Source organism: Mustela nigripes, chromosome 1 (genome assembly GCF_022355385.1).
Source record: "Mustela nigripes isolate SB6536 chromosome 1, MUSNIG.SB6536, whole genome shotgun sequence".
NCBI lineage: Eukaryota > Metazoa > Chordata > Mammalia > Carnivora > Mustelidae > Mustela > Mustela nigripes.
The window spans coordinates 135,716,080-135,730,987 of record NC_081557.1 but is presented as its reverse complement, the minus strand read 5'-3'; the positions used below and the strand labels follow the sequence as shown (position 1 = coordinate 135,730,987).

The following is a 14,908-nucleotide window of genomic DNA, read 5'->3' as shown; positions in this document are numbered from 1 at the left end:
ACTGAAATCCATTCCATGGACGTACGCTATTGAACCCAGATCCTGGTAGCAGAGAGAGGTGTCTATATGCCCTCATATTATTAAATCTTTTCCTTTATAGCTGTCTTCATTTGTGTATTTGTGGTGTTTAATCAGCATATGTTTGTCAGTCAGGGACATGTCTATTTTATTCACCACCGTTTATACATTTTCAAATGTATATTTTCTGTCAATAGTAAGTTTTCAGTGAATATTTCTTTTAGATTTTATTTATTTTTATTTGAGCAAGAGAGTGAGAGAGAGCATGAGAGGGGAGAAAGTCAGAGGGAGAAGCAGGCTCCTTGTGGAGGTGGGAGCCTGATGCGGGACTTGATCTCGGGACTCTGGGATCATGACCTGAGCCGAAGACTGCCGCTTAACCAACTGAGCCACCCAGGCACCCTTCAGTGAATATTTATTAAATTTAAGAATGACTTAGAAGTAACTGTCATGAAAGAAAAAGCTAGAATGGCAGCATTAAAAAATCCAAATCACATGGAAGTAGACCTAACCCACACTCATGATTTTCATTATCACATGGTTGGATGTATATATTTTTTCTCTGTTTTTGAGCTGTAATGATCTGTGTGTTAATATTAATTAATACTAAATAATAATAATAAAATAATTATTAAATAATGAAATACTAAGTCTGATAGTAACAAATTTTAAAATAATGATCTTTATTAAGCTTTTCTTCTTTTTTATAAAATTCCTTTTGTTGATAGCATTATGTCTTAGACTCTACTGCAATATTCCCATTATTAAAATTAATTTATTTTTATCATTTTAACAAGAGTGTATGTAGTAGTATACATATGGGAAATCTACACAGATATGGAAATTCCCCAAATTAATTTTTAATGATGAATGCTAATCTACATTGTTTTTTAGTCACACTTTCATTGAACATTTTTTCCTCCAAAGCAAAAAATAATGAGTTTAGCATTGTTCCCTGGGTATACGATTTTAAATTATATTATTGGTAGAAGTTGAATCATTTGTGTAGTGGATTATATTAATTATATTTTAAAACTACATTGTTAACAGTCATAGGAGAGGGTTGTTTTCATTATTATAGTAAAAAAAAAATACAAAATTTACTATCTTAAATGTACTATCTTGTACATTTTTAAAGTATACAGTTCAGTAGTGTTAGGTTCATACACATTGTGCAACCAGTCCCCAAAACTCTTTTCATCTTGCAAAACTGAAACTTTATACCCCCAAACAACTCCTCTTTCTCCCCTGCCTCCAAGTGCTGGCAAGCACATTTCTACTTTCTGTCACTATGAATTTGACTACTCTAGGTACCTCATGTAAGTGGAATCATCTGGTTCTTGCCTTTTTCTGACTCTACTTCACTCAGTGTAACATCTGCAAGGTTCATCCATGTTGTAGCACATGAAAGGATTTCCTTTCTTTTTAAAGCTGAAGAACATTCCATGCATATATATTTGGCATTTTGTTGATTTATTCATCCATTGATGGACATTTGGATTGCTTCCACCTTTGGTTAGTGTGAATGATGCTGGTATAAACATGAAAGTACAAATATCTCTTTCAGACCTGCTTTCAATTTTTTTTTTAAAGATCTTATTTATTTATTTGACAGAGAGAGAGGGATCACAAGTAGGCGCAGCAGAGAGCCCAACATGGGGCTTGATCCCAGGACCCTGAGAACATGACCTGAGTGGAAGGCAGAAGCTTTACCCACTGAGCCACCCAGGAGCCCCCTTGCTTTCAATTTTTTAGATATATACCCTGAAGTGGGATTATTGAATCAAGTGGAGAACTTCTCAATCTAATTTTAGTTTTTCATGGAATATCGAGGAGCTTTTATTGAAATCATTATCTAGAAGTTTTGGAGTTTTGGGAGCTTTTTACAAATAATGAGGTAGATTTTTTTGTAATATTTATTTGGAAATTCGATTATAAAATGAAGACCAAGTGTATGAATGGATCCTAAGTCTGGGCCTGGTCCTTTCTTTTGACCACAAAACTCAGCACTGGTTTGCAGTTTTAGAATGAGCGGCTAACAACTTTAGGTTGCATTTAATTGATTTTAGTTCTTGCTAAATAAACATCACTCAGCTTTTCCATGCTTCTTTTCTAACCTGCCAGTAAAGGCATGAGCTCTACACAGTAATGAAATATAATATTAATCCCTTCTGGCTAACCTTTGTACTCATTCTTTCTTTTCTGTGTGTTTCAATCTCCTTCTAGTATCTTTTAAATTTCAGTTGCCTAAAAACTGTTCAGTGCTAACTGTCACTTTTGTTGTGTTCTGTATGTACATATTAGGTCTGTTTACATTACGATAAACTTGTCACATTTGTATATGGTTTGTGCTCTGATTATCTTGAAGTCTGTAATAAATCAGCATCATCATTATCAAAACATATTTATTAGATGTGTAATTGTGCACGACATTGCATTCAGGTTTTAGATAGGAACTGGGTCCATGCTGTAACTCCAAAAGAAACTGCTTTTTCTTTTTTGTTTTTATAAATCATTGACTTTGTTGTTCTTCCTTCTCATGGAGCTTACTGGCAAAATACCAATGGACTTATCCACTTTTTAGCCTCAACCATATTTATTTCTATCCATTCTGTATATTAATTTATAAAGTAATTGATATAGCTGAAGAAAATGTTACATAAATGACATAACTAAAACAACTCAAACTTTCATTTGTGCTCACCATCATTACTCTTGTATAGATGTAGTTGAAGAGCTATAATCATAATTAACACCAATAGGGCAGATTCATTGTGCACACATTACAATTGAATTAATAGAGTTATACTGAAAAATAAGTAAAGATCGTTGAGGTCATTGATAAGATATCTAGGAGTGTTGTAAAGGGATAATGCATTTCTAAATATCATAAATTCATATATATGAGGTACATTTTACATTCTAGGCAGGAACAACTGCATTTGCTTTGTGAAAATACAATATAAGTTTCTGTTGAGTTACCCCTTACACAAAGTGCATAATATTTAATATGTATGAAATACATAATTCATAAATAGGTAACAGTAGAATTAATCCTGAAATTGACCATTTTCATGCCTTTTATCCATGAAATATTTATACTTTATCATATAAAATATTTAAACCTCTAATTTTTTGCTAAGTAAAGAGTAAATATACAGATAATTTAAGTTGAAATTTAAAAAGAGATCCATTATGTGTCTATTAGAAGAACAAAGTACAGGTTTTTTTGGTTTCTTTTTTGGTAGTGTCTATCTTGGTTTCTTCCTTGTTAACATAGTAATTTTTGAAAGCCATTGTTTCCTCAAAACAGTAATTAATAACACTTTCTAATTAGGCTTCTTGTTTTTTTAGTATGGCTTATAATATCAACCAATTTTATTTTTCTTAGTTGACCTATGAAAAGCAGCCCCTTTATTGTATATTCTCACTTCCTTTCTTCTTCTAATTTATTCTTTCCCTTTTCTTCCAAAATGATTCCTGAGTCAGGAGCAATCTGTTCTGTGCCTCTCACCCAGGCAGGTGAGGGGAGCTTGCTGAGACCTCTCTTATTTTCTACAGTTTGTCACCAGTTCAGTGTTGCTCATTCTTTTATCAAGCCTATACCTGGAGAGTTTGGGATGAAAATGTGTCCCCCTGACCGAAGAAAGCCCTTTGGCCATCTGGAAATGTTTTCATATTTATAGAGAACGGTGATTTTGGAAGGAGTATATTAAAGACTGAGAAAAGACAACATAAAATATACCTGGTCAGATTGGCCTTGTCATCCCTGGTGACTAATTAAGTTACCAGTATCACTGTTAGCTCTCCCAGGCCATCTCTCCATTTAAACAGCTGTAGTCTTAAAAATATGCTTTAAAAAGTGAGATACTTTTTTTTAAAATTTATTTGACAGAGAGAGATCACAAGTAGGCAGAGAGGCAAGCAGAGAGAGAGAGAGAGAGAGGAGGAAGCAGGCTCCCTGCTGAGCAGAGAGCCTGATACGGAACTCCATTCCAGGACCCTGAGATCATGACCCAAGCTGAAAGCAGAGGCTTAACCCACTAAGCCACCCAGCTGCCCAAAAGTGAGATACTTTTTATAGTGAACATTTTCCCATTCTTTCCCTTAATTCCACATGCAGAGAAAACACATTTTTAGGAAAAAAACATGATTTGTAAATCAAACCCAAAGTGTACCTACTGATGGTATAATTTAAGATTATAAACTTTGCTTCCTCACTTTTCATACCTTTCATCTTGTTTCACTTCATATTTCTCCATAGAATTTATTGGTTGCAAATATTTTATGATTTCACTGTTTATCTTGTCTGTTATCTCTTTGCTCTCTACCCAACAGTAGCATGTAAGGTCCAAGAGGGTGAGGCTCTTTGTTATTTTGCTAAAGGATGCACACCAAGCAGTGAGAAGAACGCCTAGTATTGAGCAGACACTGAATATTCATTGAAGGAGTGAATGCATCCTGATTTGTGGTTGGGAAAAGATGAGCAGCAAATGTAATAATTAGTTCTGATCTAATCTGTCCTTCAGAATCTGTTTTCTATTTGTCCGCATGGTATCTCATTTGAAGGTTATCATTCTTAATGTATTGACAAAATTATGAAATAGATTCTTCAACCAGCTATACCAGCAGTTGTCAATTCAGACCATGGTTCCATGGAATGAATGTATTCTCTGACATTCGTTTTTTGTTAATAGAAGAATTCCATAAATTAGTGAATTGTATGTTGAATGTGAGTTGACAGGATGTGATACTTTGCATGGCTTATTGATTTTAGGTGTTTGTATTTTCTAGATTTAAATATCTAATAAGTATTTAATTTATTAAGAGTTTGGGGCTAATACCCATTTTATGTAGGAAAAAAGGTAAGAACTTTATTTAGAAATTGTTTTATAGTTTGAAAAACAATTTGTAAATTTTGGTTTGTTGTTTTTAGAAGTTTGGGGCTAAAACATAGGTCCATGAGCATGAAGTTCTTCCTAAAGCTTTTTGGGTCTGAGTTCTTACTTGCATTTAATGTTTTAAGGAAAGAGATTGAGTTCCTGCAGGTTATATGGATTAAGAAGAGTGTATTGGGGTAAAAGGGCTCACCTGAACAGACAGGTTACTCTGAGGAAGGAATAGCCAGTGTTGATTCTACATACAATAGTCTTGCTACAGCTATGCTGACTATGGGTAAAGAATTACATAGACTAGGAAGTATGTAATTTCATATTACCAAATTTTCCTTTAAAAAGAGATGTATAACTTAAAACAGTGCAATATTTATCAACAGAGTTGAATCAGACTTCTCTATGAATAAATTAATAGTTTCGTTGATGAACTAACAGCAATTTTTATGTTACAGAACAAATTATACATTGCTTATGAATACCTGATTCAGATTGTTAATGATAATTTTAAGTCTGGATTTTTTTTAGCTCTTTTTTGCAAAAAAATTAGTACTTATATTTTATTTTACTTTTTTTAAATGCAGCTAACTTATGTTGATTTTGATGCATGTGGACACGCAGTTCCATAGATTTATGTGTCTCTGTGAACCAGAAAAATAGGCCCTTTATTCATGAGTGGTATAGATATGGTCACGCATGCTCACAAGAAGAGCTCCCATTTGGTATAAGTAACTTGTTATATGACCCTGTCAGTACTATGGCACTGAGAACACATAATGCTCTTTCTACAAAAATTGTTTTATCTATTAATGAGATGTATCTTCCCATATTTTTATTGTTGCAGATTGAAAGACATGACAACTGTGCCTATGACTACCTGGAAGTTCGAGACGGAACCAGTGAAAATAGTCCTTTGATAGGACGTTTCTGTGGTTATGATAAACCTGAAGATATCAGATCTACCTCCAATACCTTGTGGATGAAATTTGTTTCTGATGGAACTGTGAACAAGGCAGGATTTGCTGCCAATTTCTTTAAAGGTAATTTGAAGTAATTCAAAGTACGAGATTTTCTTTGTTAGGGGAAAATGTGATATTTAATATTGAGTTAAGAGAGAACTACAGAAAAGTAATACTGGAAGTTAATCATGCACTGTGCATTAGGCATATTTGAATGACTTTTTGTAAAAGATCATTGGTAAAATACTGGAATTTTGAACTTTGTAGCACAGGGCAGGAACTCCATTAGGATATCCTACCATCCATTTTTATGAAATACTCAAAATGGCAAAATCCAGAAAGGGAATTTAAACAGGGAAAAAACATTTGCAATGTAGTCAACATAAAATTTGTATCCAGAAGAAGTCATTCATCAATTTATTTCCAGGTGACAGTGTTTCTAAACCACCTTGTAGAGAATAATGTTTCACCATGTTGGAAATAATGTAGGGCCTTCCTTAGCAGACTCTTCTGATACCTAAAATGTCCTTTGGCAAAGAATTATTATTGACCAGCTTTAATTTTAAATCACATATCCAAATATTAGTATATTTTCATCTCCCTTATTTGGTGTGCATTACTGAAGTAAAAAGAACCATTTTATTTATTTATTTTTAAAAGTTGACTTATTTATTTGAGAGGGTATGGAGGGAAGAGAGAGAGAATCCTCACACAGACTCCATGCTGAGCACAGAACCCGACTCAGGGCTTAATCTCAAGATCCTGAGATCAAAACCAAGAGTCAGACCCTTAAACAGCTGTACCACACAGGCACCCCCAAACAAAACCATTTTAGTGCAAATAGCATAAAAATTTGCATTTAGAAAATTCATAGTCACTTAACATTAAGTATGTCATTATAAAATAAAACTTTTACTGGGAGAGAAAAAAAAATTTTACATTGACTTTTATAGAATAAATGATGGATTAGGTTGTGTATGTCAAAATTTAGTGCAATTAATAACCCAACATTGTGTTATTTAAAGAATAGTATAATATTGTATTTTCCCTGAGAATTACTTAGGTATTTACCATATGATTTGAAAGGCAGAGAACCCTGGTAGTTTCACTAAATGCATTCAAAGTATCCATTAAATTTTACATATATATGCATTAGTTTTGTAGTATTTTATAGTAGAAGAAACATACCATCAAGATTCTCTCCTATGACGCTTATATATTTGGTTATCAAAAATGCTTGGAATGGGGCGCGTGGGTGGCTCAATGGGTTAAAGCCTCTGCCTTAGGCCCAGGTCATGATCCTAGGGTCCTGGGATGGAGCCCTGCTCCTGGCTCTCTGCTCAGCGGGGAACCTGCTTCCCTTCCTCTCTCTTTGCCTGCCTCTCTGCCTATTTGTGTTCTCTGTCTTTCAAATGAATAAATAAAATCTTTAAAAAAAAAAAGGCTTGGAGTTTGGCCAGTGAAGAATTTCTCCAAGAATATTGTTTGCTATTTTCTTTTTTTTTTTTTTAAATATTTTATTTATTTATTTGACAGACAGAGATCACAAGTAGGCAGAGAGGCAGTCAGAGAGAGAGAGGGGAAAGCAGGCTCCCTGCTGAGCAGAGAGCCCAATGTGGGGCTCGATCCCAGGACCCTGGGATCATGACCTGAGCAGAAGGCAGAGGTTTTAACCTACTGAGCCACCCAGGTGCCCCTGTTTGCTATTTTCTTAACTCATACTTGATTACCCCTGGGAATTGAGATTAGGGTATACCTTGTCATGTACATTGTTTTAATACTGTATATTTTTCATACATATATATTTATATATTTTCATATATACATTTTAATGTTTCCATATACAATAAAATAGTGTATGTAGTTACAAAATATGGAATTTTTCTATTTCCTGGATCAATATGTCTATATAAAAAACACTGAATACTTTAAAGAGGTCCAGTAAATTTCAGAATTTTCTTTCAATTTATACTCACCATAAGCTGTTTCTTGATAATGGCATTTCTTTAAAAGCATTTTTCAGAATATCTAGCAAATTATACTATGAAATCAACAAGTGAAGCTGTTTTTTCAATAAGTTTTTCTATTTTATTCTGGGCATTCTCTGTGGTGTAAGATTTCCCTTTGACCTTGAAATTAGAAAAAACAAAAAAGCAAACAACCCACATATATGTTGAAGATAACGTGATCTTCGGTTGGCACTGCTATGTTTCTAGTCCTTCCCTTGGTTCTTAACACAACTCTTAGATTACAGCAACATGAATTCTGGTATACCATGTATCAAAGGCTTGCAAGTTGTTCCTGCTCCTTTGTAGAAGAGATCAGTTGTTTTCGTTTCATTCAGTTATTAAGTGTCCTATTTAAAAAAAAATTTACACCCTAGTATGTAAAACGTTATACTCTGGTTGTTCTCTACCTCTCTCGACATCTTTGTAGAGGAAGACGAGTGTGCCAAACCTGACCGTGGGGGCTGTGAGCAGCGGTGTCTGAACACACTGGGAAGTTATCAGTGTGCTTGTGAGCCTGGTTATGAGCTAGGACCTGACAAGAGGAGCTGTGAAGGTAGGGTCGCATTTGCATGTAGAGCTCCCTGCATGAACCTGCACTACCCCGTGCCCCGACCCCACCCCAGCCACCCCATTCCTTCTTTCTTTAATACCTTCTCATTCTCTTTTCGTCTGCCTCCCTTCCTTTCCTCTACAGTAATCTCTTTCCTCAACTGGTAAGACTCAGTTGGTAGTCATTGTTAACATGAAGCGTTGCCTGTGTGCTTGTTACAGAATCAGTCATTTCCTCCTTTGGTTATCAGGCCATCTTGTTTATCTGATGTATATTTCTATGTATTTCTCCTCTCTCTCCCTCTCTCTTTCTTACTCTATTTACCTATATCATCTCTCTCTCTATATATATATTTCTATTTTTATCTCTGTCTAGGTCTAGATTTTATCCATCCATCTACCATTTATTTTTACTTTTTTTTAAACATAGTTTATGGGTACCTCTCCCTTACTAAAGTGCAGAATCCTGAATCTGAATTATTTTTGTATTTCCAGCATCTAGCACAGACATAAAGCAGGAGATAAATCTGTTTTATTAATAAATGATTCATAAACAAGAGATTTTGCTGTGTTTTCTCCATTTCCTCTATACATTCTAAGATATTTCCTACGCAATGTTTTGTTGCCATGTCTTAATGATCACTTCCTTCAGAATTTAAAGCTGCTCTTTTTTCCCCCTCACGTCCCCTGTGCCACCCTATGTCAAGCCCCATACTTAAGTTACAACATAAAGGGGCTTATCTTCCTTCCTCTGTTCTATCCTCCTTGATTCGTCTCTCAACATGTCTGCCAAAATCATCTTCATAGAACTTGTAGCAGTTTAACATTACTTATAGTTACATAATTATGAAGTTGACTTGTGGTGGTTCTCACAAAAATGTTAAATGTAAACTCCCCAAAATGAGCACCTTGTTCTCTACTGTATCTGTAATACAGGACATAACAGTGGTAAAGGTGACAGACTTATTTGCTTAATGAATAAATGCCATACCCTTAACTGACCTAAATAAAAAAAGTCAGAGACTATCCGTTTCTACTTAAAAATTTAAAATTTTCTCTTGGGCAAAGGTCTCCATCCTATCTATGAAACTACTAATCTGTTCTCTGTACTAGAATAAAATAGACACAGTTATGAAGGCAATGTAATATCTTTAAAACAGAGAACATTATATACCAAATACTATTAGTTCTGTGTGATGCCTAAAAATAATTATTTTACTTTTTAATAATTCACCAAAAAGTGGTAAATATGAAAGTACCGGTTATTTTTACAATACATTTATAAATGCAATAATACACACACACATGCATGCGTGCGCTCGTGCATGTATACACACAAAGGCTGTTAAAGAGACTGGTTACTTTAGGTAACTCTTGACTCCCTTGGAATTAATTACATACCTTGTACAATATATGTTCTCTTTTGTTTGGATTCCATTATTTTGCTAATTTCATTAACAATAAGGAAGAGAAGTAACATATTAAATGCTACACCTTTTAAATAGATCATTCAAAAGATAAAGAAAATAGTTGTTAAATGGAGTTTTGGAATGATAAAATGACCTCCTTATTCTAGTTTATTTTGTTTACTAACTCAAGTAACTGCAAGAGTTGCTTATCTTGGGGAAAAAGAATTTGAAGAAATAAGCAGTTGATTTTGGTTTCATTACATTGGACTGTAGTGTGCTTTATGCTTATCTTTCCATTAATTCTCTTAACATCAATATGGTATAGATATTATTATACCCATTTAAAAGATAAGACAACTGACACCCAGTTATCTTTATATTGCTTCTTTAACTTTAAAGTGATCTGAAATGTCATACAGCCGTATTTTGCTTGGGTCCAAAGCTACGGATTAACATTTTATGAATGGGATTTGATGATTAAAATAGTTGTACTAAAAACTAAGGAACAGAGACTGCATCTTTCTAGATTGTGAAAAATCGGGAAGATGATTGAAATTGAATGCTGAGACATTTGGTTGTCAGTGGAAAGGTGCTAAGAAGAGGTTGACTCTATTAGGGGAAAACCTTGTCTTCTTATTTCCTTCTAGCGGCTTGCGGTGGACTTCTTACCAAGCTTAATGGTACCATAACCACTCCAGGATGGCCCAAGGAGTACCCTCCTAATAAAAACTGTGTGTGGCAGGTGGTTGCACCAACCCAATACAGAATTTCCATGAAGTTTGAGTTTTTTGAGTTGGAGGGCAATGAAGTAAGTGAATAATAAACATAACTTTTTCTGTTGTGTTTTGGGACTCTGAAGACAAACTGGTAAATGGAAGGACGGAAGGAAGGAAGGAATGGAGGGAGCGTGGATTTCAGTAGCATAACCACAGAGAAGTCATCGTCTTTTTTGTTCTCCTGTTCATTTCTACAATTGCTTGTAATTCCTGTTGGCATTGGATAATATTTTGGACTAATTCTGGGAGATTGAAAAATACCCAGAAGGAGTTTTACATAGTGTATTAATATACAGTAATTTCTCGATCTGTGAAAGAACTATGAAAAAAATAGGGTCAGCTTCATGTCACATAGAATTTTCTAAAAAAAAAAAAAAAAAAACAGTTCATCAAAATTCAAAATCCACTGGTTGAATCATAACAAATATAGCCAGTTAGGAGAACCTGCTATACTTTGAATCTTAACAAAGATACATTTAGTTGACACTATCTTTCCTTTATAAAATGTAACTTATTGTGATAAAGGTCCAGTTTTCTTCCATGTGACCACGTCAAACAAGTGAAATCATTTATTTGAGAGTTCCTATGTGCTAGTGCACACACACCAAATTCAAATGGAATGTTAAGCCTAGAAATAAGAACTTTCAGAGCTGTGTCCTTTGTGTGGTTGGTCAACATTGGCTGAATTTCAGTTTTGTTTGAGCTTTCCTACTTTCTTTTCTTATTCTAATTTCCATATCCTTTCATATCCTTTCTTCTAGTGACTTCTTTTCTGTGTTTATTTTAAAGTGAACATGATTTAAATCTTCTAAGTATGATAAAATTAACTCAAATATTATTTTGTATCTGGTATATATCTGTTGAACATTTGTAAAGAAGTGAAAAAACAGAAATATAGTATATTTATGCTCCTGAGCAACACTTGTTGATGATATTTGTGGATTTTATACCATTATGTTGTCTTTGTATAGTATCTTTGCTTCTTCCCCCTCCCCCCACTTTTCTTTATCTCTTTTTAATGACTTTTTTCCTCTTAATTCTGCCAATTGTAGTCAAGGCGCTTATGTGGATTTTTTAGTGCTACTGATGGCTTTGAGGTAAAAAGAAGTTGCTGACTTTTGTGTTTCCTTAAAGGATAATAAAGTTTAAAATATGGTGAACTTAGTGTACCTTTCAAGATCCTCCTTACATTGTGTGTTCTGTTTTATGATAACAAAATCTGCTATTTATATTTCTAACATACTTTGCCCATATGAAACAAAATTTTCCCTTAATAATTACCTGAAATTTAGAGAACTATTAAAATGAATAAAATATTTTTACAGCATTTTTAGAAAACTTTTCATAAGAGCAACATTTTTTTAACATGGTAATCTCCCTACTGGTTCTGTGATTTGACATGAACTTGTTGTTGAATGACTTCTATTCTCTCCATTTCCTCTAAAGCGATCAGCTGTGACAGATATGACATTTTGATTCATTAGTTGAAAGATGTTACTATGAAGTCTGGAAGTTTATATTCAGGAGGAAGGAGGGTAGAGGGTTTGAAATAAATGGGTCATTGTATTCTGAAAGCATTCTTCCCATGGTGGTGGTCTTTATTCCTGGGAGGATCCTTCACAAACTCTCTAACATATCCCAAGTTTCGTAAACGTAAAATGACGTTGCTATGTGAAAGGCCGTTTTTGTGGTTTGATGTCTTATTTTCTTAAAATGAAGGCATGAGCCAAAACTTGACTTGTAGATTACTGGGTTAAGTTAAAACTTTACTTCATTGTTTTAGTTATTATATAGATATACAAAAGCAAAGATGATGTCAAACAACTTTAACCTCGGTAAAATTCTCCTACCCTATGTCAGAGCCCTCTGAAAATGGATGTTACAGCTTTAAAAAAGTAGATAGAAGACTTTTGAAAACTTTCCTAGCGGTATTTTGCTTTTTTATCACCTAATTAATATCACAAGAACCAGTAATTTGAGTTGACATATTGCAAAGTACAGATCATGCCCCAGGATTCAATTGTATGCATTGTTAAACTTTGCTAATTAGACATTTATGTAATAAGGTCATTCATGCAAGATGTATTCTTTAGAATGTGCCCTGTGAAACTTTGGAGAAGTGTATTATGGAAACATCTGTTGGAAGTTGTAAAATTTAGGAGGATACCTGCATTCACTTAGCTTCTTCCATTTCGGTGTTGTTAGTGCATTACATATAAATCAGAATGAGTCTACTTCACCGTACTGTCAGTTCCCCTCTCCATTCCACCACATAGATTTGTTTGCAATCCTGCAGCATAGCTGAAGAGTAATTTTATAGTGCCTGGCAACTCAAAGAAATTAAGAAATATCAATTTGTTTGATAAGTTTGAAAGGCAAAGTATCCTTTTTACTGTATCCTCCAATGTCTGTCTCCTTTGAAATTTCCTAAGAGTGCCTTTCTGATTAGAACATAGTTTTTCTGGGAGACAGCATCAGACCAAGCCAAACTCAGTGCTATTTTCCCTGAAGTGCTACATATGATAAGTATAATTTTGGACAAGTTATTTAGAAATTTCTGAACCTCAATTTTCTCTTCTTTACCATAGAAAGGAACATTTCTGTTGTTAATTGTCATTTCATAGACTAGGTGTATCAGTTTCATGTCACTGTTGTCGGCATTAAATAAGACAGACAGGACAAATTCTTTCACAGTTCTTCGTGAAAATTTAAACAATTTTTTTTTTAAGTCAGCAAATACTGTTCTTGTAACCATCAGCACCATTGTCTCAACAAATATGTATCTCAGTTCTCCTAAACTCTATTTTTTGGAAAAGATACATGCTGTAAATATACGTAAACAGGCACACATTGGTATATATAACTCTTACAGAGTTATATATAGTTATATATATATATAGTTATATATAGAGCAAAATTCTCTAATCTATTTTTCATGCCATCTGCCTCATATTTGGACTCTTTCCCTGATTTTTTTTCTTTATGTATTAATTCCAGTTTGACTACCAGAGAAGTAAAGAGGGGAAAAAAACATGATAAATTTTTCAAAAATAAATGTCAACCACTGATACTTTAAAATCTGGTGACTGTCATAACCATGTCTTTTCTAGGTTTGCAAATACGATTATGTGGAGATTTGGAGTGGCCTTTCCTCTGAGTCTAAGTTGCATGGCAAATTTTGTGGTGCCGAAGTGCCTGACGTGATCACGTCTCAGTTCAACAATATGAGAATTGAATTCAGATCTGACAATACTGTATCCAAGAAGGGCTTCAAAGCACATTTCTTTTCAGGTATCAGTATTCACATGCTGTATGTGCATATCATGGCCTTTGAAGGTGGATTGCCTTTCATTATTATCTACTTTTCATAGTTTCCTGGAAATGTAACTTGGAGAGACATAGAGTGCATGCACATTTATCCTAGGTTTAACAGTTTTTTTACTTATAATTAGAATATTGATAGTTGGGGACCTGATGAAATATAGCTTTCAAACACTTAATAATCAAATATTATAAAGGCTAGTACAAATAACACAAAATTATTAAAATAATATTTTCAAACAGTGACTTTATAAGTGTATAGGGATAATGATAAAAGACTTCCAAAAAGTGGCAAGCTGTTTCAAAATGATTTATCTTTTTTTTTTAGCAACATATTTTTTATTCTTATTATTTAGCAAATATTTCTTATTCCTCTTATGATTATATTTTCACTTATGGTTAACCTGATATTAAAATCATACTTTGCCTCATCACTTTAGAAAGGATAACAGAATGAAACCTACAAATATAGAAATTACAAATTTTACTAAGAATAATAGATTATCAAGTATATTAAGCAGTTGACACTTCTGTTTCGAATTTAATGTTTAGTTTAACCAACTCATAGTAAAATTTCCCTTGTCTAGAGCTGAAATTTGATAAAATGTGTCCCAACACTAAAGAAATATATGAAAGCACCAGTGAAATTCCTTTATTTTTCCAATTTTGGAGTCATACCTTACATACAAAGATATTCTGAAACTTCAAAAATAGACAAAATTTTACTAAACCTTAGTATAGCAGTCTGCCTTTCAGACTGCCAAGCAATTTAAAGCAACTGAATTCCAATTATATTTTAATATTAGGTAATTTGGATTGAATTAATTCAAAGTCCGTTTATTCCAATCCCCATGTGTTTAAAATTAATGAGATTTACAGTGCCCAGGGTTTGTTTGGGGTTTTCAGTGTAATTGAAGTTAATGGTTCACAAGTTCCATTGAGGTCCAAGTCATACACAGAGGAACACTCAAAATA

At 33.8% G+C, this 14,908-nt stretch overlaps 1 protein-coding gene across 2 annotated transcripts in view; it reads left to right on the top strand.

Moving 5' to 3' along the window:
• The window catches only part of TLL1 (tolloid like 1), a 213,074-nt gene that overhangs the window by 155,930 nt on the left and 42,236 nt on the right, over window positions 1–14,908 (top strand). For both annotated transcript variants that reach the window (XM_059374212.1, XM_059374213.1), the window contains 4 exons: window positions 5,755–5,950; window positions 8,306–8,431; window positions 10,484–10,644; window positions 13,723–13,903. In XM_059374212.1, the coding sequence (XP_059230195.1) occupies window positions 5,755–5,950; window positions 8,306–8,431; window positions 10,484–10,644; window positions 13,723–13,903 (664 nt within the window). The remainder of the gene's footprint in view (window positions 1–5,754; window positions 5,951–8,305; window positions 8,432–10,483; window positions 10,645–13,722; window positions 13,904–14,908) is intronic.